Below are 26,287 nucleotides of genomic sequence, written 5' to 3'. Positions count from 1 at the left end.
AGGACCTTTTTCTTATAAAAAGTAATTCATTCTTACATGCATTTAATAAGATCTCAAATGCCAAATTCTGAGAAATGTTATTCTTTAAAATTAAAGTTAAAATTATTTGCTGAAGAAACATGTCTTCACTAAATCGTTCCAGTATTTAAACTTTAATTTGTATAGATAAATTTTATGCTGTCCCCTTGGGTAATTTCTGAATTGAGGTCATTCACTCCTAATCATCTGATGGATGGAAATTGGACTTCTACAATCTGTTGCAAGGCAATAAATACCAGCTCTGAGTATTATGGAGCAGCAATTATCAATCTGCAACTTATTTTTGAGTACTTCCTCTTAGACTCCCATTACCTCATGATACTTCCACCAACTCTCAGCTTTCTCTTAATGCGTATTGCTAGAGTCACCTTAATTTCCCATCCCACTCCAGGAGTGCTTTTTATGCTCATAACCTGTTTCTGATTCTGCCAATCTCTCACTGACCAAATATAAATATCACACCATGTTCTAAAATGCACTGAACCACAATTACACAGGGAACAATCAAAGCCCTCTACTATCCCACAGTCAGTATTAAGCAGTTGGATAAACTGATGCAAGTTTTCAAGTACTTTGAGTTCCCAGCTCTTCAGCTATAGCTTATTTCGGTTACTGTAGCCATTAGCTTCTCACTGAATGAGTTTGCCAGGCTGAATATCCTACCAAAGAAGAAAGCTGCTGAGATTTTTAAAACTGTAAATTGTTTTCCCGTACTATATTTTTAGTTGAGAAGTAAGTTATGCTCTAGTAACCTGCTTCTAAGCCTAGACTGGTATTCCTGTCTTTCATTGCTTAAGTTTTGTGCAATTGTATCTAGATGCTTAAGTTTCTCTTACTGCATTTCTACTAATGAAATGACTTCACATTTATTAACTAATATTCCCTCTACAGCTCTGTTTATTTGCCAAGCTTAAGCAAGACCATTGATCAGCTGTTCTAAGCCTATGCTGGGTTGCTTATAGCATTAAGGGTCCAGTGTATCTTGTATATAATTTGTACCTGAAACTGCCCCCAAATCTTGAGGGGAAATCTCACTGGGTAGCAATAGGTAGGCACCATACTTTTAAACTTCAAGTATCCTAAAAAACATTATGTACATGAGAATTGTATATTCTAGAAAAAATCTCTAAGACCTCATTCTGTTCAATAGCCTTTCACGTAAGTCCTCAACAATGTCCCTTATTGGGTTTGCCTGCTCTTTCCACCCCAATGTCCTTTGATAGTCATTTCCTTGATGACTAGGACTTCTAAAATAGATCATCAGAACTAGCCAAGGATAGCACTTTTTCCATAAAAGTTCCCCTTTAAGAGAGAAAGAAATGTTTAGCATACTATCTATGTATCTTAATCCTAAATTTACTTTAGAGAATTCTAGCTGCAAATTCTCCTCAGACCCAGGTATTCTGCACATGAGAAACTGACACTTAAAATTTAGTCCCTATCACCTGTGACAGGACCATATCCTGAATGAACCTGTCCCCAACATCTCTTAAAACATCTCTCAGTACAAGCTTCAAGTGCAGATTGGCATAGGCCGGGTGCTCAGCTCTCCAAAAAGAGGCTTACCAACAAATTATCGCCATGCCTGTTCTCTTCTCCATGCAGTCCAATGAATGTGGATAGCTGAATTTTTATGCACTATGGGTCTGCATGGGAATCTTTTGAGTAGTATTTTAAAAATGCAGAGGTTCAGACCTCACTTCCAATATACTACATCAAAATCCTCAGGTGAATCCAAAATAAGCATGTTTTTTTTTTTTTTAATTTCACATTCTTTTTAAAAAATTTTATTGTGTTAAGTCACCATACATCATTAGTTTTTGATGTTCCAAGATTCACTGTTTACATATAACACTCAGTGCTCCATGCAATACATGCCCTCCTTAATACCCCCAGCATGCTCACCCATCCCCCCCACCTACCTCCCGTCTAAAACCCTCAGTTTGTTTCTCGGAGTCCACAGTCTCTCATGGCTCATCTCGCCATTGGATTCCCCCCAATTCACTTTTCCTTTCCCTCTCTTAATATTCTCCATGTTATTCCTTATGTTCCACAAGTAAGTTGAAACCATATAATTGACTTTCTCTTCTTGACTTAACATGTATTTCGCATGTATTTTTAGAAGCAGGTGATTGTGATGTATTGTGGAGTGTCTGAAATACTGACTTGGTTTTGGGATTCTCATCCCCCCTAGTTTCATGAGTCCAGTGGGCAACTGCACTCAAGCTCAGTTGCTTTCAGAGGTGCAGCATAGTCTAGGATAGAAAGAGAGTCTTAAGAGAAGCATGTGATCTGCAAACCTGCCTTAACTGCTCTGTTACTGAGCAAGAGAAAATGGTTTCATTTTGACAAACCTTATGTCTTTTTTCTTTGTTAAATGTATCTTCTATGATATAGCACTGAATTATTAAAAAAAAAAAGTCCTAGAAAGGCAAACTACAGAAAAAAAAAAAAAGTGGTATCTACATTTTCTGATAAGCCATTAGCTCTTGACTGTATATTTTAAAAAGTCATGGGCTCAAGTAATAACACTTTAGGCCTATATCTATCTATATGTTCAAATACTCATTCACATTTGTATTCATGCCAACCACACTGGACTCTTTAGAGTTTTTGTTTCAATTTTTTTCAAGTACAGATGATAATTTTTTTTGTCTCCCTCTCTTAAGCACAGCAGTTTTAAATCAGGGGAACTGACGTGGAAGGCTGTGGGACTAGTAAGACTTAAGTGACGTTAGTTAGATTAAAGGCCTGAAGAGAGAGGGGAACAGGCCAAGGTGTTTTGCTTTGTGTCTGTCAGATGCACAGTGTTTCACCAGAAATGCAGCAATCTCACAGCAAACCCTAACGGGTGGCTCAAGGTCCCAATGGCCTGAGATCATGTAAATCAAAAGTTATCAGCTGCCCTGAATCTCTGGGACCTTGGCATGCGTACAAACTCCATGGATTTCTTACTCTAGGAGAAAATCTAATTATCCTTTATTTTCTTTCTCCTTTTTCTTTCTTCCTCCTTCCTTCCCTCCCTCTCTCTTCTTCCCACCTCTCTGTCTCTCTCTCAACAATTAAATCATCGTCATCATCAGCTGCAGCATGAACATGACATATATTTGTTAATTACTTGGTATGTGGCAGGTACTATGTTAAACATTTTTCAGGCAGCATCTCATCTAATTTTCATAAGAGCCCTGCTATTAATATGTCCATAACGAAGTTGCAATTAATATGTCCATTATTCAAATGAACTGACTGAGGCTTAGAAAGTTTAAGTGACTTGTTTACACAGCCAGTGAAGGCAGAGCTATTAATCTCAAAACCCCATCCTCTTTGGTACATGCACCCTTTTGGTTTGGAAGGGTAGGCTGCAAAATTTAACCCTCCCTATAATCAAGAAGATCCCACAGGCCACTCTAGTATTTCAAACCAAAGTTTTTCATCAATTTACATGAAGAGGCCACTTATCTGTGAGCTCTAATTAATATGTACATATTAGAACCAATATAGGTTCAAATATTAATTGACCTGGGCTCCAGAGCTTGATTTTGGAAAGCTCTTGATTTCTGTTTAAACTAGGATGGTTGGCAAAAGAGTAAAGAACAATGATATATTCTCTTTTCTGTGAATATGCACATGTGTGCATATATATTTGCACATGTGCTGACTTCCACAAATATATATCCACTTTTTAATTCGAAATGTCTTCGAATTTCCACCACTGATAAATTCCTCACAGACAAATGAGGAGTTATATGACATATAGAACATAATAGAGTTCTTTTCTAATGGCAATGAAAGATTTACTATCCTTTAACCATTGTTCTTGTCAGTTAATAACCAATTGTTGAAGTCAACTTTTCTTGTGTGTGCAGGTGTGTGTGTTTCTTATATTATCTTCTTAGAAAGAATATATAAACGCAACATAATAGCTTTTAAAAACATTCTTATATAGACATAGCCAATTAAAAATGACATCTATCCAAATGGCAGAAAGGATGGTTTCTAGGAGAAAACTGAAGTTATTTTGGACTGTGACTACCCACTAAGTTCTCAGATATAAACAGTGAAGCCCAGAGTGGAGTCTTATAGTTATATAAAGATAGCAAATAATAATATAAAAGCACAATATAATGTTTTATTGAAGTAAGTTGAAGCTTAATCTATCTCATAAGTCTTTGAAAATAAATCCATTTATTGATGCATTTTGGCTAATATTGGCAATGAAAATGGTATTCAATCATTTCTAAATCATTTTTTTAAGATGGACTCTTTCCACGAACTGTCCATTTTTATTAGAGTGTCTGAAAATGGAAAATTCCTCTCTCTGATCAGTTATGTTCTCACACAATATTTATGAAATTCAGTTCTTCTTGAAAGATTTCTTAAAGCTCAAAATTCAACCATCTGTAAATCTCACTTCTCTGTAATGAGTCTTGGAATAAGAAAGAAGGGAAAATATGTCTGAGCTTCCAAAATAGACTTTACAAGTCCAAAGTTATTAAGCTCATGTATGTCTTTCCTCAGGTGGATCAACAAATATTTTCTTAGGTTCTGTTTATTTTTATTTTGCATACCATCCTAACAGATTTGATTATCTATTTCAAAGCCATGACAGATTCAAAACAATGGATGAGAGGGGAAGAAGTGGAGTACTTCAGATACACATTAACTGTGATCAAAATTTACCATTGAGAGGAATACGTTGAATTATATAAGCCATCAAATGAATGAACTAAAATTTTATATTAGTCTTGGATTATATAAGAGAAACCATTCTATTATCTATTTCACTGTAGAAATAATAGAAAACTGACACCCATCATAATGAACCACTTTCATAAATGTAATGTTAAATTATTCTCAATAAATTCTTAAAGTAAGGATCTATACAATGAAAGGTAGAGATCTGGGCAACAAAAAAATAGGCAGATTTTATTTTACATATACAAAGGTAGATTATTTAGAATAGACATGGCCAAAGGTTTTCATTTTGTTACCTAATCAATGCAATGCCTTCTTTTAAACAATGTGTTTGGTTGTTAGCTAATGTCCCAAGAGGTAGATTAAACCTTTGGCTATATATTCACCACTGAAGATGTTGAAACTAATCAAGTTGATCAAAAGACTTAACTGAACCTCTGGGATATCGTATTTAATCAGTCATTGATTATTTTTAATACTCACTTTAGATTCGAACCATTACACCCAACCTGTATGAAAAACTATAATTTATACACAGATTTCCTGATTAATTAATGTCAATATAAAGAGAGTAACACTTCACTACATTATTGTAAGTGAGAAGAAAACAATATATTATTATCTCCCTCACAAAAGGATTTGGATGAAAATTTAGATTTATTCCTTTTGTCTTAAAAATAAAAGCACCAAAACAAGATGGAAGAACTCAATAGAGAAGATACAATGAAATACCCTCCTAAAAACTCAGGAGGATAAAACTCTAGATTTTTCGGACCATCCTTCTCTTTTAAGGTACTAAATTGTGAGTTGTCAGTACACATGGAATGAACATCTCTGTGCTCCACCTCCAATATCACAGATGTTTACAGCTAGAAAGTGCCATCTAGATAATCAGTCCAGTGATTTTCAAAGAGAAATATACATAAAAAATCACAAGGAATTATGTTATCTAGGTACCAGACGGATCCATGTACTGAATCAGAATTTTAAGCATGTGTATTTTTTTTTAAAGATTTTATTTATTTATTTGAAAAGATCACAAGTAGGCAGAGAGGCAGGCAGAGAGAGACAGAGAAGAGAGCCCAATGCGGGACTCGATCCCAGGACCCTGGGATCATGACCTGAGCCGAAGGCAGAGGCTTTAACCCACTGAGCCACCCAGGCGCCCAAGCATGTGTATTTTTAAAGTCAACTCTCTGGTAAAGAACAATTGGTACAACTCTTTGATTCTAGAGTAGAAGTTGATAATTCAACTAAAAAGTGCAATAGCAGGTACTTGTTTATGTATATTCTGGTATTTAAATAAAATGGAAAGCTAAATTTTTCTTAAATTAATAATATAGTACCATATAGAGTAGATATGAGTGACTATTCTAACAGTTCTTCATTTTATGCTTCTACTAAGTTGTGACTTGCAATAAATAATTGAACAAATCCATGTCAAAGTCAGACAATCTCCAAAAGTTCTTGCTACCCTTTTTTAAAAATAATTTTAAGATTTTATTTATTTGACACAGAGAGAGAGAGAATGCACAAGCAGGGGGAGCGACAGGCAGTGGGAGAGGGAGAGAGGGGGAGAGGGATGCAGGCTCCCCGCTGAGTGAAGAGCTCAAAGGGGGCATCAATCCTAGGATCCCAGGATCATGACCTCAGCTGAAGGCTAGGACCCTGGGATCATGACCTCAGCTGAAGGCAGATGTTATCCAACTGAACCAACCAGGAACCCCTTACTACTGTAAGTTACTCAAAACTTTTAAGATGTTTAACCTAATCAAGTTTTTAAAATGAGTATGAAAAATTCTTTTTTTTTTTTTTAGGTTTAACATTTCATATGATATTCTATAGAACCCATGACTTAAAAACAATATTATTATGACATAGAATAGTAGAGATTATATATAAGAGCTAAGACATATCATATTTGACAAATTTTGTCATATTCTTATATAACTGGAAATCACTGGAAATAAAATTTGTTACTATCTTTTTTTGCTACAAAAATGTTTTTTTTTTCTTTTCTCCATCAAGGAGTATTAGGCAGTCTGTGTGTTTGAAGAATTTTAGAGCTCCCAAACTCTGCCCCTAAATCAGAGTCTCTGTTAATTTCTATCAAGTGAGATTAAGCAAATCTTTATGGAGAGGAAGGACATGAAAGAAGTGAAGGCTTTTGTATTTGGACAGAGAACAGTTGGACTAATTCCACACTGATGGAGAATTTGTAATCCTAGAGAGAGAGCCGAACCCAAGGTTTTAATGGTTCCAACTGGATATGCTGAAGGGACAACTGGGACCTCACTACTAATTAGCTAAACACCATGCACTTGAGGGATGCAGAGAAGATTCTGGGAGCCAAATTTGGTATGAAAGGATTGGAATCATTTGGCAGACTAGCCCATATTTGAAAGTACTGTGGGGATGACAAAATGGGCATTTCAGTAACAGCCAAGATGAACTAAGGAGGAGAGGCTATTCTCTCATGATCCTGGCTTGAGCCACCCCCAGCATTTATTCTCCAATCCCAAAGGGAGGAAATGGGCAACTCTCAAATGACTAACAAGGATTTTTCAGCCATATGGTGGTGAAGGTAAAGGAAGTTTTATTTTTACTAGAAAACACATAAATTCAGTTTGGTTTTTGCACCAGAATATTTGGCAGAAAATTTTTGTCTGTCGTATACTAGTCTACATAATATGTATACATTTTAACATAGTTGTATATGAATGGAAACTTTGTCTTTTCCATGCATTAGTTCGGCTGCACTAGTTTTGTTTCTTCTGCTGTTATCAAAATTAAGCATTCATTATATATGTAAGATAGAGGAAAATGAAAGTAAAATGAGAAGGGAAAATACTTGAATAATTTGATCATATATTTTTAAATAACCACAAAGAAATATTCTCAAATATACCTCAGAAATTTACATGAGAAAATAAGTCTTATTCTACCCATTCTTAACATTTGTGTCTTGTTATGTGCTAAGCATTCATATTTTTAAATTTTTTCTCTCATTGTTTTCTTAGGTTTACTGAACCATAAAGGAGGGAAAGAAGAAAACTGGCTCACTATTACAAAATACTTCTCATCCTGATTTTAAAGTCTTCTGACTTTCTGCTTTTTCTCTAAACTCACATTCATGATGCTATGTGTATCATAAAGAAATGCTTCAAGTGTAAAAATGTTAATTGAAAGCTACACCCACACCAAGTTCAAAGAACATGCAAGCCTAATATAAGTGGCATTGCCTGGGTTTGTTTGGAAAGTTATGCTCAGGAAAACAAACAAACAAAAACCAGACTGAGGGGCATCCGGGTGGCTCAGCGGGTTAAAGCCTCTGCCTTCGGCTCAGGTCATGATCTCGGGGTCATGGGATCGAGCCCCGCATCGGGCTCTTTCCTCAGCAGGGAGCCTGCTTCCTCCTCTCTCTCTGCCTACCTCTCTGCCTACTTGTGATCTCTGTCTGTCAAATAAACAAATAAAATCTTAAAAAAAAAAAAAGAAGACTGATGACTCTTACAGCCAAATGTGAGTGCCCTATAAGTCATCTTTCTGTTTATCAAAATTATTAACTATTTTGTAGAAGCATCACCTTCCATGTCTTTCCTTTTCTTTTGCACTTCAAAGCCTTTAGCATTTCATGGTTTGTCTTTTTCCAATATGTTGGTAAAACAGAGCAGATATGAAACTCAAACTGGACCTTGCCTTATTGCTTATTTTAGCCAGGCTTTATTTCAAAATTATGAGTTTTAGCTCTGTCTTCTTTTTCTCTATATTTATTATTATGTAATGTATTACTTTAAAAATTACATACTACTTATTCCTACACAAAAATGTAATATTTAATATAATATTGGTATAATGGTTAACTTCAAAGGCCTGTGTGCTCAACCCCTACACATTCCAAAGAAAGGACCTTTTAACTAGGACCTGGAAGGTAACCTCTGAGTATTGGAATATCCTGTTTGAAGACAGTGTCCTTGATACCTGATGACATAATATATGTATACATTGTGAAACACTTACTGCAATAAGGTTAATTAACACATCCATCCCATCACATAGTTACCGTGTGTGTGTGTGTGTGTGTGTGTGTGTGTGTAGATCTACTCTCTTAGTGGATTTCAATTACATGATGTAGTAATATTAACTACGGTTACCACAAAGTACATTAGATCCTTGCTTGTGCCCTTTGACTAGCATCTCCCTATTTTCCCCACCCTCCAACTGCTATTAACCATCATTTTACTCTGTTTCTGTGAGTCCCACTTTTTGAAATTCTTATTTTTCTTTACTCTTATTATCATAGTTTCTGGACATAGGAGTCAAGATTTAGGCTAATACTAGCTTAAAGTTAATTTGAATAGCTTCTAACTGGCAATTTATAAAATGAATAAATGAGAGAATACTATCCTTGGAAGTTCTATGATTTGATATGATACACCTTCTAAAGCTGCAGTCTCTACTTGTTAAACAACTGTCTTAGTATCACACAGATAAGCTATGGCAAGGTCAGGTCTAGAAGGGGAATCTTATGGTTTTGGGTATGAAACTCTTTCTACCATAATAAACTCCTATTATTGCTGAAGTTATTGGTGAAATCATGGACTAAAATAAAGCTTAACCGCACTATGGAAACTAAATGATTTACCTGCAAGTAAAAGGAATGCTTCCTCAAGCCATACTAAAAAATAAGCCATGACTGATCTCCATAATTAGATTTAGGGGGTTTCAGTAAGGAGTTCAACTATTGGCCAAGAACCAGGTTTCTTCTGACTCTCAGCTCTGCTGTCTTCAGGGTCATTTATCATTAGGTGGCATCCCACCCTCTTCCTTGGGCTTTAAAAATGGCAACAGTAATTACATGTATAAAATCTAGTTGTTGGAAGATCTAGAAGAGGACACACCTACCTTTTACTTACATCCAGTGAGGATACACCAGTGAGGAAGGATTCCCCCAGAAAGAACACTCATCTCAGAAGCCAGCATAAAGTCACATGCCCACTCCTTCAGGAGTTCCCAAAAGTGGAATGGAGTTAGAATGACTAAGACAAAGCATCTGGTATGAATAAAGACAAAGCAACGTGGCCACTGTGCATACCTAAAGTGTAGTTAACTGTAGTAACTGATGCACCCTCCATTTCTGGTCCTTCCCATCTAAATGTTAATTGTAATTCTCCATTTAGATGCCTGCCTCTTGTGGGAAAGAAACAATATGCCACAAATTAGCCTTTCACTGTAAAAACAATGCTAGTACACTGATAGTCAAAATACATCAGTGGAAATGAGTCTGTTTTTCAAAGCATTTTCTTCTAACTTGAACTAGTGTAGTCTTTTTGTGAAAATCAGCTTTGTTGCTAAAGAATAAACTATAAGCCTATACTAGTAGTGCAGCATTAACCTGTGTTGTATGTCATTTATTTTCTGAAGTCAGTCAGTGAATCCACCTTCAGCAGATATTTCTTATGTCAGGCTTTCTGAAAAATGAGAAGCCTGAAGGGATCCCATTGATTTGCCAACTGTGTCACAGTCCGTTTAAGGCAGAATGGCACATGCTTGTGACAAAGGTGATGACAAATGGATATGTACTGAAGGGACAGCACCTACACAGATGAATGAAGGAAATTATGGAAGTACACAACACCAGATAGAAAGCAAGATAAAATTTAGGATTATAAATATCAATGAAACACATTATGTGTGTATATACTATCTTGAATTATATAAAGGTGCATATAAAACTAATGTCATTTTGGGGCGCCTGGGTGGCTCAGTTGTTAACTGTCTGCCTTCAGCTCAGGTCATGATCCCAGGGACCTGGGACAGAGTCCCACATCCAGCTCCCTGATCAGTGGGGAGCCTGCTTCTCTCTCTGCCTCTGCCCCTCCCCCTGCTTGTGTTCCCTCTCTCACTGCTCTCTCTGTCAAATAAATAAAAGTCTTAAAAAAAAAAAGAAAAGACTAATGTCATTTTTTAGAATAATTTCTGATATTTTACACAAATTCAATATTACCAAGAATTGTGAATCTAAATTGTGAATCTAAAAAAGATTCTGTTTTATAATATTTACATCAACTTATATATAGTTATGAATGGAACACTTTTTTATTATTAAGTTAAAATAATATAAGTTGAATATATAAGTAAATATATATATAAGTAAATATATAAGTTAAAATAATATTTCTTGAGTTTCTGTTTTCTAATCTCTCTCCATATATATATATATATATATATATATATATATATATATACACCAATTTGACATACACACAAATGTTAACTGTATTTGTAGGGGTTAATTTATGCTATCCCACAGTAAGATAAATTAATAATATTCATGGATACTAACGAGATGAAGATCTTTGCAGGTAGAATTGTGCTCACAGGCATTCAGGATACAATCATCAATGTCCTGTTCACACCTCAAGCCAGCAAAACCCGGATTGCATAAGCAGGAGAAGCCATTAACCACTAAGAATGAGAGAGAAGAGAAAATAATATACCTTTAATAATGATATGGGTATTGCTAATTATTCTCAAGAATGTTGCATTCAAGTAAATGCATTTCATTTTTAACCAAAGTAAATGTGAATTCACAGCTCTCTACAATATTATCTAAATAACTGTTTTGCTCAGTTCTATTTAACTTTAAAACTTTAATTTGAAATAAAATCAATCACAATAAACATTTGGTAGCAGTTTGCAAAGCAACAATGACAATACCCAATTTTTTTCTTCTCTCATTCATTTGTCAGTAAACAATACCTATGATAAACAGGTTACTTTTACATCAATTAACTTTTCCTTGAGTGCTTTAGGTTTAATAAACTAGAAGTTAACTCATTGTTAAGTTTTTGTGTGACAAGGCAGACTAAAGTGGGTAGTGATCTGAAAGTTGACATTGAGCTACTTAAGCCTTAGTTAAAAAGAGCTTTCACATTTCATCATGATCTTTTAAAGGTGAAAATAAGAATCTGTCCTCTATTTTATCATTAATGATTAAAAAAAAAAAGGTTTCTGAAGCATCTGAAGGAAGTGGTGACCGCATGAATTGTAGCTGGAGCAGGAACAGATTTATGGCTACTTCTAGTCAGTCCCTGGGTTCTTCATCATCCCTGAGATTTACCACATAATCTACACTGTCACTCTGCCCCTGCACATGCACCTGCTCTCGCTCTCACTAAATGTTGAGGTCCTGGGTAGCAACAGAATTTTCAATACACTGTGTGGTATTCAGCTGGCTTCTAGGTTTCTGTAGCCATGCTTCTGGACAGCACATTTACTTGGGCTTTTAAGGAAAACCAGCTCACAGCTGTCAAGAAGAAACAAGGGAGACACAAGAATGGTAGCCCTTTAGGCAGGATTTTACTACTATTAGAGTTTACTTTTTTCATGTGGCACCCTAGTTTTTAACATACCAGTGAATCAAAATAATTAATATGCAAGTATAGTTGCAAATAATATAATGAGATAATATGGGATCAGCTGTGTTTCCTTACATGATATATATGGCATTATGTATGTTAACAAATTAAAATCAAATGTTAGATGATATGTAATTAAGACATTGTAGAGTATCATCAATCATGATATTTTTAAAAATGTTCATAATTATAAATTCAAGTTTGGATACTGATGCAAATGGGCAAGTAACAAAAACTACAGTCAAACTAACTTTCTATGTAGATAGAGATATTCTCTGCAAATTGATGGATTCTTTTAAAAGAAAAATGACAATAGATAACTTTAAATTAGCAAAGGGTCTGAAAAACAGAGATTGGTGTTAGCAAATAAAGCTTGCATTTATTATCAAGAAATATGCTTTTTGAATGTTGGTTATTCTGGGCTAAGAAGCTAAGAATGAAACCAGGTGAGTACCTGGGGAATTAAACTGGATACCACAGGTAAAATAAATAAATGAAAAACCATAATCTGTTTAAAATTTAAAACAAAGAAACAAACAAAAAAAAAGGGTTTTTTTATCCCCCCACATCTAATTTGTTAACTGTGGGCTATGTTAAAACTTATCGCCATTTTATCAGGAAATACTATTTTTAAGCATATTGTCTTGTTCTGCTGTTTTTTTTTTTTTAAGATTTTTATTTATTTGACAGACAGATCACAAGTAGGCAGAGAGGCAGGCAGAGAGAGAGAGGAGGAGGAGGCAGGCTCCCTGCTGAGCAGAGAGCCCAATGTGAGGCTCGATCCCAGGACCCCGGGATCTTGACCTGAGCCGAAAGCAGAGGCTTTAACCACTGAGCCACCCAGGCGCCCTGCTGTTATTTTTTTTTTACCAGAAAATACAGTTACTGTTTTTATTAGTTTTTGTTTATAAATATTCCATACTCCTGATCTGAACTGAAACTTTCATCAGATATGCCCTGCCTGAATTAGGATGTACTATTAATTTTACACTTAAATTGACAATGAACATCATTTATTAGTTGTTCTGAAACAAAGCTTCTGATGTAAAACGTTATGGTGAAAATATAGATGTATTTTAATAATGTATTGCCGATGTGGTGAATAAACATATGCTTGAGATTTACAATTTCATATTTACATATTAATAATTGTTTCTAATATATATATATATATAAATAATGTTAACTTGAATTCAGGAAGTTTGGCTTCCCAAACTATCTTCTATTTGAGAAAGTATTAAGAATACAATATCTTAGACTTATGCTGATATCAGTTTACATGTCTGATCTAATTTTTAATAAATGTTTTGGGTCTCTGGTAGTAAAAATCTCTTGGATGGGGGGGTTAAAAATATATTATGGTTAATTCTATTATGAAATAGGTTAATATATCAGGTACTCAAAGTTTACATCTTCCATAATATATTATGTATGACCTCCAAAGTTTTAATAGGTAATGTTGTATTACAAGTAGCATATTTGAAAATTATACTTTCTTACTGTATAAGGAATTATGATTTAAAGTATTTTCTTATATTTTTTCTTTTTTCTACTATTTATTCTTTTAAAGTTTTTATTTAAATTCCAGTTAGTTAACATACAGTAAATATTAGTTTTAGGTGTACAATATAGTGATTCAGCACTTCCATACATCACCTGGTACTCATCACAACTTATAAAAATCATATACATATTATAATCACATGCATATTATGTCACTTAGAATATATCAGATTAGTCCCATATATAGCCATATATAATCATTATTCTAGGGTTACCTAGATCTAAAAGTGTTGCTAACTATTCTCTGGGGCATACTGTTATGACCCTTCCTTATTTTATAGTGAACATCAGAAATTGAAGAGTCATTCCCAGCATCCCCAAATACTGAGGGGCTTGAGATCAGAAAAAGGATAATAATGACTTATTCAAGGTAATTTGAGAATTTCACAAATTTAAAAACACAATTTTAAAGTGACAAAATCTGAAAAAAAAGAAGAAAAGAGAAAAATGATGGTAATGTCGGCTCAAATCAGGAGTAGAAAGCAGGTGGCCCATAACTCCAAAATATATTTTGCTTAGCTGCCATAGTGTTAGAAAAGTTAATTCTGTATTAACATCTACATAGAGATTCCAGTTTGTGAGGGCCCCACTTCTACCTGTTGTTTTAAATTTGGGCTGCTTCACACAATCGGAAAAAATCAGTTATGCTCTTTAATGACATGCATTTACAAAGCACTGGTTTAAAGAAAATAATTCAAAATTTCAGCTGAATTATACTATTTCAAAATAAAATGACTTTTCTTCAAAATGTTCTTCCTCACAGATAATACTAACCATTTATTCATTTAGTGGAGGATCAAAAAATATATTTTAAAAGCGATAAAATAAAACAAGATGGACAGTTTTTTTTGGTCAACCTCCTTCTAGCTCATTCTTTTTTCCTCTTCATGCCCCATAGTGATATCCAGTTCATAGGGCTATTTCATGACCTGTTTCTCCTGTGTCTCAACAAAAATTATCCATTTTAGACTTGTTCTTCCATTTCAAAAACCATGTTCTAATATTCAATATTTCTCCTTTATCTTCTTTCTCCCTTTCTTTCCTCTGATTTTTCCTTTTCTTCAGACTCTCTTCTTTTTCCTCTATAAATTTAAATTTCTTCAGGAATACACATTTGATAGGAGGAAATGTGTGTGCGTGTATGTGCATGTGTGTCTGTGTAATAGATTTGATAAAATAATGATTTATTTTAAATCACTGTAAGCAGTGTTTCTCCTACTTATCAGTACTCTTTAAAAATCTATCATTAAAAATAAAGAAAAAATGGCTAATTCTAACATCAGAACTTAGAAGTCAAATCTCATTAGATTTTCTCATTTGCTACCATTATACTCACAAAAATATAAATGAATTCATCATATGTGGGGGTGTTTTGTGAAAATAATAGGGATTGGCTTTGATATTCATAGCAGGATAAAATCAGTAAATAATCAATGTTGTATATTGACTTATTCCATTATTGTGTCAGAATCTACATTAGACTACTCTACAAGAATTGCTGTGACTGAATGAACTCACGGTCATAGCAATATCCATGCAAGCAAGGGCTGGAACTGCACTCATTGACATTGATCTCACAGTGTGGACCTGCAAAGCCTTTTGCACATTGGCACTGGTACCCAAGAGGAGATATTTCCAGATTCATTTTCTTTCCAAACACAGCACCATTCTCACAAGAATCAGTAGCCTCACAAGGCCCCAAATCATGGTAAGAATCTGAAAGGGAAGAATCAGAGTGTCCATGTTTATTTAATGAACAAATCCCAACTGCTGTCACTTATATGGCATATGTCTGCATGAATGCATTCAACTTAGTCTCTAGGCAGTGACTCATAATTTTCGTCAATATTACCATTGTGATTCTCTCTATATATATTACAATTTAAGAAAGAAATGTTATTTATGATTTCCATGCTTCATCTAACGAAGCACCAGCAGGCAGCAATGTTAAGTGACAGCATCTTTAAAATACCATTTTGTTTCTTCATACTTTACACCTCTTGTTCAACAATGTTCTCTGAAGACACTGAAATTAAAAACTACATTATTGATGATTGATTCTCCCTGGGTTTTTTGTCTTTGTTTCTGTTTTTCTGGTACCCTGGAGGTTGCTATCACTATAAGCTTTGCTTGATGGATTTGTTGCTATTCTCAAAACAAGTACACAGTGAAAAAAGAACATTTTAATAAGGTTTTAATCTTAAGAGTAACACCTCAGCCCGGAAACTAAGTTTTAAATTTCACTCAGGGACTGTAACTAGATAAAGCAACTGTCACTGCATAAAATATACACAAGTATTTAGAGATAAGAAATAAGATGCTTGACCCAAGAGAATACATACCGAACAAAAAGTGAGGCATAAACAGCATTAAATTGTCCAACAAAGCAAAATCATTATTCAGGTATCAGTTTTCCAGACATAGTAAAAATATTTGTATATTAGGTATTTGGCAAGTACTTAAATAATAGCATCCATTCATCAAAATATGTAGTGTATACATACAAACAAGTGCCTGGCTGAATATCTCAGAGAAGAAAATAAATAATCATTAAGTCCTTTACTCAGATTTTCTTAGTAACTTCTCAGCTGTAGAGATGAAGGAATAATAAACAAACTGCGTTAAGAGATAAAGTTTTAAAAGTTTAGAATATTATATGCAAACAATGAGTCATGGAATACTACATCAAAAACTAACAATGAACCTTATGGTGACTAACATAACATAATAAAAAAAATAGAAATATAGCAGTAGTTGGAAAAATTCTAAAACCTCTGGATCCCTATGATCCTCCCCTTCTTGTTATCAAGGAAAAAAAAAAAAAGTAGGACAATCCTAGAAACTGCTGAAGACATCAACAGTGTATACAATGAAAGATCCAAAATAATACAGTTAGTGTCATAAAATAAGACCAACAGAAACTGTACCAAGCTGAGGGACACTGGGGTATTTCAGTGGGTTAAGTGTCTGCCTTCAGCTCAGGTCATGATCTCTAGGACCTGGGTTTGAGCTCAGTGTTGGGCTCCCTGCTAGTCAGGGAGTCTGCTTCTCCCTCCCGGTGTGCCCCTCCCTCTGCTCATGCTCTCTCTCACTCTTTCCCTCCCAAATGAATAAATAAAATCTAAAAAAAAAAAAGAAAAGAAAAGAAAAAAAGAAACTGTACCAAGTTGAATAGACACCCAGTACCTCAGGTTTCCAAGTTCAGTAAAAGAAATAAAAATAAAAACTACTTCCAAAGAGCATAAAAACAAATTATTTCCTTCAATTAAAAAATCTATTAAGTGGCTTTTTCCAGCCACTATGCAAAACAGAAGAGAAGTTCCCCCAAAAATTCAAAATAGAATTACCATATGATCTAATAATTTCACTACTGGGTAGTTAAAAAATACAAAAAAACAAAAACACTAATTCAAATAGATATGTGCACCCTTATGTTTATCGCAGTATTATTTACAGTAGTCAAATTATGGAAGCAGCCCATCAACAGATGAATGGATAAAGAAGACATGAGATATATGTAATGGAATATTACTCAGCTACCAAAAAGATGAAATCTTGCCATTAGCAACAACACGAATGGATCTAGAAAGTATAATGCTAAGTGAAACAGGTCAGTCAGAGGAAGACAAATACCATATGATTTCAGTTATACGTGGAATTTAAGAAATAAAACAAATGAACAAAGACAAAAAGAGATAAACTAGGGGTGCCTGGGTGGCACAGTGGTTTAAAGCCCCTGCCTTTGGCTCAGGTCATGATCCCAGGGTCCTGGGATTGAGCCCCACATCAGGCTCTCTGCTCTGCAGAAAGCCTGCTTCTCCCTCTCTCTCTGCCTGCCTCTCTGCCTACTTGTGATCTCTGTATGTCAAATAAATAAATAAATAAAATCTTTAAAAAAAAAGAGAGATAAACTAAAAAACAAACAAACAAACAACTCTGAACTATAGAGAACAGACTGATGTTTACCACAGAGGAGGTGGGTGGGAGGATGGCTGAAATAGGTGAGGACACTTATCATGATGAACACTGAATGATATATAGAATTGTTGAATCACTATATTGTACAATTGAAACTAATAAAACACCATGTGTTAGCTATACTGGCATTTAAAAAAAAAAGCTGTTATGTTAATATGTTGTAAAAGGAAGGAAGAGTTAAATGAAATTCACAAATTTGAAATAATATCTGTACACTGGGACAAGATCATATAATGCTTTGTGGTTCATAGGACTTGGACCTGCGTGCACTGAGAAGATGTTAAAATCCTTTCTTAAAAGTTGTAATGAGCTATACTAAGCCTGTTCACACTGAGAATTACACTGCATTTCTAAGTTGTATTTAAAAACATATATAACATTTATTTTTTTTCCGTGAGGTTTTATTTTGCTGAAAACTATATCTTGTTGACACAATTTAAACTCGAGAACCATAGTAATATACATTTTATTTGCATACATACTTGGTAGGAAAAATTAAAAACCTATTTTCATTAGTTTCTTGTTACAACTATGTCATCAATATGCAAAATCCCAAATGCTTAGGTTTCAACTGAAGTTGCACTGGTAGTAGAAATGTGCATTTAACTGAACTACTTTTCCTTTAATTGAAATTTGCATCAATCAAATTAGTATGCTATTTTCAAGTGTATGAATCACTTTTAGTATCAAGTTCTTTATGATATTATTAAACTTCTTAAAGAAAAATACTGGTTTTGAAAGCTTTAAGTGGATATTGATGTTTATGAGAATGTGAAAATGCTAAACATGAATCCATATCAGTCTAGTGGTTTGAATTTTTTCTTTATGATGACTCAGATAAAGAAAAATGCTGTTTAAAAACTCTGAAGTGATAGCAAAATTCAGAAATTTATGAAAAAGTAGCAATATTATAAATTAGTACATAATAGGTTAGGTGCTACATTTCTGTTAGGAAGTGTCATATAGGAGATATAAATGACAGTAATAAGGGCACAATGACATCCACTACAGAGATACATGAAATGGAAATCAAGTCCTCCAGCTTTCACAGTCTGCAACAAAAACTTCAAAGGATCAGCCTGGACAGTGTAAATTCTTTCATAGCAGAGAGTTAGAGGTATACATTCTGGGTAAACAGAGTAGTTCTTCATGAAGCATACGTCAAAGTATCGAAGATGTACTGTTTATATCCTCTTAAAACCCATTATGAATCTATTATCCAAACTATAAAAGACAATGCTTTTTACTAGATGACACTGTGTGTCTTTAATGGATATTAAGGTGGTAATAAATATTTTTGTGCATTATAAATGACCAGAGAGGTCTACAGTTATCTACCATTGGAAATTTCATGTAGACTAATGAAGCCTGAGTGATGATTTTTTTTTTAAGATTTATTTATTTGAGAGAGAGAGATTGAGAGAGAGAGAGAGAGAGCATGAGAAGGGAGAGGGTCAGAGTGAGAAGCAGACTTCCTGCTGAGCCGGGAGCCCAATGTAGGACTCGATCCAGGGACTCCAGGATCATGACCTGAGCTGAAGGCAGTTGCTTAACCAACTGAGCCACCCAGGTGCCCCTGAGTGATGATTTTTATGGGGAGATATTATCGGTCTCTTTCTACTACACCTCCACCTCTGTTTCCATTTCTAATTCTGTCATCTCTATCACCCATCACTCTGTCTCCCAAATGCTGAAACACACAGCTCCCAATCAATTTTGATCCCAGGGTCCTGGGATCAAGCCCCGCATCCCATCCGGCTCTCTGCTCAGCGGGGAGCCTGCTTCCCTTCCTTTCTCTCTGCCTGCCTCTCTGCCTACTTGTGATCTGTCTGTCAAATAAATAAATAAAAAGAAATATAAACAAACATCATGTCTTAAACCAGTCTCATCACCACTTTCAGAACCTTTGTCCTGTTACTTTTTGTCCCACCCATTTTACAAAAAAATTCAGTCATCCACGTAATGGAGTATGTGGTTAAAACTGTGAACACAGGGATACCTGGGTGGCTCAATCAGTTAAGTACCCACCTTCTGCTCAGGTCACGATCCAAGAGTTCTGTGGGGAGCCTGCTTCTTCCTCTCCCTCTGCCCTTGCATTTTCTCTCTCTCTGTGTCAAATAAATAAAATCTTAAAGGGTCACCTGGATGGCTCAGTGGGTTAAAGCCTCTACCTTCAGCTCAGGTCATGATCTCAGGGTCCTGGGATCAAGCCCCACATCGGGCTCCCTGCTCAGCAGGGAGCCAGCTTCCCCCTTTCTCTCTTTGCCTGCCTCTCTGCCTACTTGTGTTCTCTGTCTGTCAAATAAATACAATCTTTAAAAATTTTTTAAAAATTTAAAAAATTAAAATTTAAAAACAAAAAAAGTTAAAAAAAGACTGTGAACACAGGAATCACAATCATATGCTAGAAAATACTTTATACAAAAAGAAGAGAGTAAGTGAGGAAAGTGGAACAAAAAAAAGATGTTAAGACATATAGAAAAAAACAGCAAAACTACTGGCATAAATCCTATATTATCAATAATCATGCTAAGAGAAAGAAGCCAGTTATAAAAGTTCACATCTCATTATATTTATATTAAATGTCTAGAATAGGCAAATCTATGGAGGAAGGCAGTAGAGTGTGGCTGCCTAGAGTTGGAGGAGGGAGGAGATGAAGAGTGACTGCTAATGGGTACAGAGTTTCTTTTAGGGGTGATGGAATGTTCTTAAATAATGTGGCAATTATGGTTGTTTAAATCTGTGATTATGCTAAAATCTGCTGAATTGTATAAATATGTGAATTTTATGATATACAAATTATATCAATAAAGTTATTAAAATAAAATAGGGTAATATTATCTTTTTTAATAATATTAACTGATATTCCTGTTAAACCCTGGTTAGTCTCCATTAGGTCAATCCACTGATTGATTAAGGGAAGAACAGACACCATATACAATTAAGAATTCAGTTGATCAGGGTCATTGGCCTATAATTTTATTTTCTTAAAACGTCCTTATCTGACTTTGGTATCAGGATGATGCTCAACTTTTAAAATGGGTTTGGGAATGTTTCCTCCTTTTCATTTTTTTTCTTTTTTTTCTTTTTGGAAGTGTTTGAGAAACATTCTTCTTCAAATGTTCAGTAGAATTCACCATGAAAGGGTCTAGTCCTAGGCCTTTCTTTGGTGGGAGGTTTTTGATTATTGATTCACTCACTTCACTCATTATCGGTTTATTCAATTGTTCTATTTCTTTATGATTCATTCTTGGTAGGTTGTGTGTTTGTAGAAATTTATCCATTTCTTCTAACTTACCCAGTTTGCTGGCATGTAATTGTTCATAGTAGTCTCTTAGACCCTTGTATGTGTTTTCTGCAGGCATGGGTGAAATGATTTTTTTTAGCAAGGGTCTGAAGGGCTAAACCCCTGATCTTGATAGCCATAGTAAATTTAGCAGCACTGAAAGCTAAAGGGAATCCCTGAAGTGCAGGGTGGTGAGATGAACTTGAGAAAATGAGAGAATGTTCTTACAATGAACAAGGAAAGAGAACAAACCACAATTTACATCAATCTTGGTCTCTCAGTGGAGGGGGGTACAGTGGCAGAAAAGGGCAAATGGATGAAGCACTATGAGAAACTTCAATAGAAGCCAGAGAAACTCAGGTACAACACACAAATGAAACAATTTTCTCCAAGCCATGATGTTACATAAGCCAACTCTAACCCCAGATGCCACAATGAAGTGAGTGGGGGGGATCCCAAAACGAGAAATCCCACAAAACACAGATTATTTAACACAAAAGAAGCTGGCATTTAATCTGGGAATAGTAAACTACCTTATATCAATAATGACAATACTTTTAAAACAAGCTTTTAGTCAAGCTTATTTTATGTCCTCAGCAGCAATACCTTCAATGATATGCTGAGATTAAATATAAAGGAAGTTGCTTGTCTGCAAGTTTACATTTTTAGTACTGTATATTTTGATCCTGTACACAAACTTCAAGATGCTGACTTTCAGTTTAATGAAGAGCAGGCAAGCTTGGGAACAAAACCCCCCTACATCCCAATGCTGTGATACATTGTACAATACTGGGGATGTCACTCAAGAATAATATAAATCTTTTGCTTTTAAGTGGAACACCAAGTATTTATCAGGGAATAGTCTAAGAGTTCAGTCTAGATCCTTGCCTAGTCATTTTCCCAATCCCTTATCTTAATGCCATTGACAGGATTACAATTTTCAAGAATATTTCTCCTAACACAAGACATTTAATTCAAATTTTAAATTAAAATATGGTACATAATGGCCCAATAAATTAATCAATCTCAAGTAATAAATGGTTGATGAAGTCAAAAGTTTGAAGAAAGCACAATACTAGTCAAGACTCAGAGGCTTCTAGGTCACACGACTACAGCTTTAATACAAACAACTTTAGTCTCACAGGTGGTCTTAATTTGTCATCACATTTTACAAAATTATGTTTAATTTGGAAAATAGTAATAAATGTATATCTGTAGCTTCTACTCAGAGTAAATAAAGGATAAAGGTAACAGTTATGAAAATATTTCTAGCATTTGTATGTTTAGGGAGTTTTGATTCACTGATGAGGCATATAAAGTCAATGTAAGGTAAGATCTGATGCATGATTTAGGTAATATTCATAGTAATAGCACTCACTTAGGGGCGCCTGGGTGGCCAAATGGGTTAAGCCTCTGCCTTTTGCTCAAGTCATGACCCCACGGTCCTGGGATGGAGCCCCACATTGCTCCCTGCTCAGTAGGGAGCCTATTTCTCCCTCTGTCTCTGCTTCTCCCCCAGCTCGTACCTACCCCCCACCCCATAAATAAAGAAAATCTCGAAGAAATTAGTAACTATTACTTAGAACTTAAAACACACTAGGTACTATCTTATGTGGTTTATATGTGCTAACTCACTTTAACCTTATAAAGAACCTGTGAGTGGTTATTGCTATTATCCCCTGTTTTTTTAAATTTATTTTTTTTTAATAAACATATAATGTATTTTTATCCCCAGGGGTACAGGTCTGTGAATCGCCAGGTTACACATTTCACAGCACTCATCATAGCACATAACCTCCCCAATGTCCAAATCCCCACCACCCTCTCCCGTCACCCCTCCCCCCAGCAACCCTCAGTCTGTTTTTGAGATTGAGTCTTTTATGGTTTGTCTCCCTTCCAGTCCTACCTTCTTTCATTTTTTCTTTACCAACCTCCCAACCCCCCCACATTGCATCTCCACTTCCTCATATGAGGGAGATCATATGATAGTTGTCTTTCTCCGATTGACTTATTTTGCTAAACATAATACACTCTAGTTCCATCCATGTCGTTGCAAATGGCAAGATTTCATTTCTCTTGATGGCTGCATAGTATTCCATTGTGTATATATACCACATCTTCTTTAAGCATGCATTTGTTGATGGCCATCTAGGATCTTTCCATAGTTTGGCTATTGTGGACATTGCTGCTATAAACATTTGGGTGCATGTGCCCCTTTGGAGCACCACGTTTGTATCTTTAGGATATATACCCAGTAGTGCAATCGCTGGAATATAGGGTAGCTCTATTTTCAACTTTTTGAGGAACCTCCACACTGTTTCCCAGAGTGGTTGCACCAGCTTGCATTCCCACCAGCTTGCATTCCCCTTTCTCTGCATCCTCGCCAGCATCTGTCATTTCCTGACTTGTTAATTTTAGCTATTCTGACTGGTGTGAGGTGATATCTCATTGTGGCTTTGATTTGTATTTCTCTGATGCCAAGTGATGTGGAGCACTTTTTCATGTGTCTGTTGTCCATCTGCATGTCTCCTTTGCAGAAATGTCTGTTCATGTCCTCTGCCCATTTCTTGATTGGGTTATTTGTTTTTTGGGTGTTGAGTTTGCTAAGCTCTTTATAGATTTTGGATACTAGCCCTTTATCTGATATGTCGTTTGCAAATATCTTCTTCCATTCTGTCAGTTGTCTTTTGGTTTTGTTAACTGTTTCCTTTGCTGTGCAAAAGCTTTTGATCTTGATGAAATCCCAATAGTTCATTTTTACCCTTGCTTCTATTCTCTTTGGCGATGTACTTAGGAAGAAGTTGCTGCGGTTGAGGTAAAAGAGGTTGATGCCTGTGTTCTCCTCAAGGATTTTGATGGATTCCTTTCTCACATTGAGGTCCTTCATCCATTTTGAGTCTATTTTCGTGTGTGGTGTAAGGAAATGATCCAATTTCATTTTTCTGCATGTGGCTGTCCAATTTTCCCAACACCATTTGTTGAAGAGGCTGTCTTTTTTCCATTGGACATTCCTTCCAGCTTTGTCAAAGATTAGTTGACCATAGAGTTGAGGATCTATTTCTGGGCTCTCTATTCTGTTCCATTGATCTATGTGTCTGTTTTTGTGCCAGTACCACACTGACTTGATGATGACAGCTTTGTAATAGAGCTTGAAGTCTGGAAATGTGATGCCACCAACTTTGGCTTTCTTTTTTAATATTCCTTTGGCTATTCGAGGTCTTTTCTGGTTCCATATAAATTTTAGGATTGTTTGTGCTATTTCTTTGAAAAAAATGGATGGGATTTTTATAGGGATTGCATTAATTGTGTAGATTGCTTTAGGTAGGATAGACATTTTCACAATATTTGTTCTTCCAATCCATGAGCATGGAACATTTTTCCATTTCTTTGTGTCTTCCTCAATTTCTTTCATGAGTACTTTATAGTTTTCAGATTATAGATTCTTTGCCTCTTTTGTTAGGTTTATTCCTAGGTATTGTATGGTTTCGGGTGCAATTGTAAATGGGACTGACTGCTTAATTTCTCTTTCTTCTGTCTTCTTGTTAGTGTAAAGAAATGCAACTGATTTCTGAGCATTGATTTTATATCCTGACACTTTACTGAATTCCTGTACAAGTTCTAGCAGTTTTGGAGTGGAGCCTTTTGGGTTTTCCACATATAGTATCATATCATCTGCAAAGAGTGATAGTTTGACTTCTTCTTTGCCGATTTGGATGCTTTTAATTTCTTTTTGTTGTCTGATTGCTGAGGCTAGGACTTCTAGTACTATGTTGAATAGCAGTGGTGATAATGGACATCCCTGCCGTGTTCCTGACCTTAGCAGAAAAGCTTTCAGTTTTTCTTCATTGAGAATGATATTTGCAGTGGGTTTTTCATAGATGGCTTTGTATTGAGGTATGTGCCCTCTATCCCTACACTTTGAAGAGTTTTAATCAGGAAGGGATTCTGCACTTTGTCAAATGCTTTTTCAGCATCTATTGAGAGTATCATATGGTTCTTATTCTTTCTTTTATTAATGTATTGTATCACATTGATTGATTTGCAGATGTTGAACCAACCTTGTAGCCCTGGAATAAATCCCACTTGGTCGTGGTGAATAATCCTTTTAATGTACTGTTGGATCCTATTAGCCAGTATTTTGGTGAGAATTTTCGCATCTGTGTTCATCAAGGATATTGGTCTGTAATTCTCTTTTTTGATGGGATCCTTGTCTGGTTTTGGGATCAAGGTGATGCTGGTCTCATAAAATGAGTTTGGAAGTTTTCCTTCCATTTCAATTTTTTGGAATAGTTTCAGGAGAATAGGAATTAATTCTTCTTTAAATGTTTGGTAGAATTCCCCTGGGAAGCCGTCTGGCCCTGGACTTTTATTTGTTTGGAGATTTTTGATGACTGTTTCAATCTCCTAACTGGTTATGGGTCTATTCAATTCAGGTTTTCTATTTCTTCCTGGTTCAGTTGTGGTAGTTTATATGTCTCTAGGAATGCATCCATTTCTTCCAGATTGTCGAATTTGTTGGTGTAGAGTTGCTTATAGTATGTTCTTATAATTGTCTGTATTCCTTTGGTGTTGGTTGTGATCTCTCCTCTTTCATTCATGATTTTATTTATATGGATTCTTTCTCTTTTCTTTTTGATAAGTCTGGCCAGGGGTTTATCAATCTTATTAATTCTTTCAAAGAACCAGCTCCTAGTTTCATTGATTTGTTCTATTGTTTTTTTTTTTTCATTTCTATTTCATTGATTTCTGCTCTGATCTTTATGATTTCTCTTCTCCTGCTGGGTTTAGGCTTTCTTTGTTGTTCTTTCCCTAGCTCTTTTAGCTGTAGGGTTAGGTTGTGTATTTGAGACCTTTCTTGTTTCTTGAGAAAGGTTTGTACCACTATATATTTTCCTCTCAGGACTACCTTTGTTGTGTCCCACAGATTTTGAAACGTTGTGTTTTCATTTTCATTTGTTTTGATGAATTTTTTCAATTCTTCTTTAATTTCCTGGTTGACCCATTCATTTTTTAGAAGAATGCTGTTTAGTCTCCATGTATTTGGGTTCTTTCCAAATTTCCTCTTGTGATTGAGTTCTAGGTTCAGAGCATTGTGGTCTGAAAATATGCAGGGAATGATTCCAATCTCTTGATACTTGTTGAGACCTGATTAGGACTGAGAATGTGATCTATTCTGGAGAATGTTCCATGTGCACTAGAGAAGAATGTGTATTCTGTTGCTTTGGGATGAAATGTTCTGAATATATCTGTGATGTCCATCTGGTCCAGTGTGTCACTTAAGGCCTTGATTTCCTTGTTGATCTTT

At 35.3% G+C, this 26,287-nt stretch overlaps 1 protein-coding gene across 1 annotated transcript in view; it reads right to left on the bottom strand.

Annotated features, from left to right (window-relative positions):
- Positions 1–26,287, bottom strand: part of EYS (eyes shut homolog) — a 1,828,849-nt gene that overhangs the window by 1,242,635 nt on the left and 559,927 nt on the right. The window contains 1 exon segment of the mRNA XM_047734324.1: positions 11,081–11,202. Coding sequence (XP_047590280.1) covers positions 11,081–11,202 — 122 coding nt within the window.

This window comes from Lutra lutra, chromosome 6 (assembly GCF_902655055.1).
Source record: "Lutra lutra chromosome 6, mLutLut1.2, whole genome shotgun sequence".
Lineage (NCBI taxonomy): Eukaryota > Metazoa > Chordata > Mammalia > Carnivora > Mustelidae > Lutra > Lutra lutra.
The sequence above is the reverse complement of the archived record's forward strand: the minus strand, read 5'-3'. Positions and strand labels throughout refer to the sequence as shown.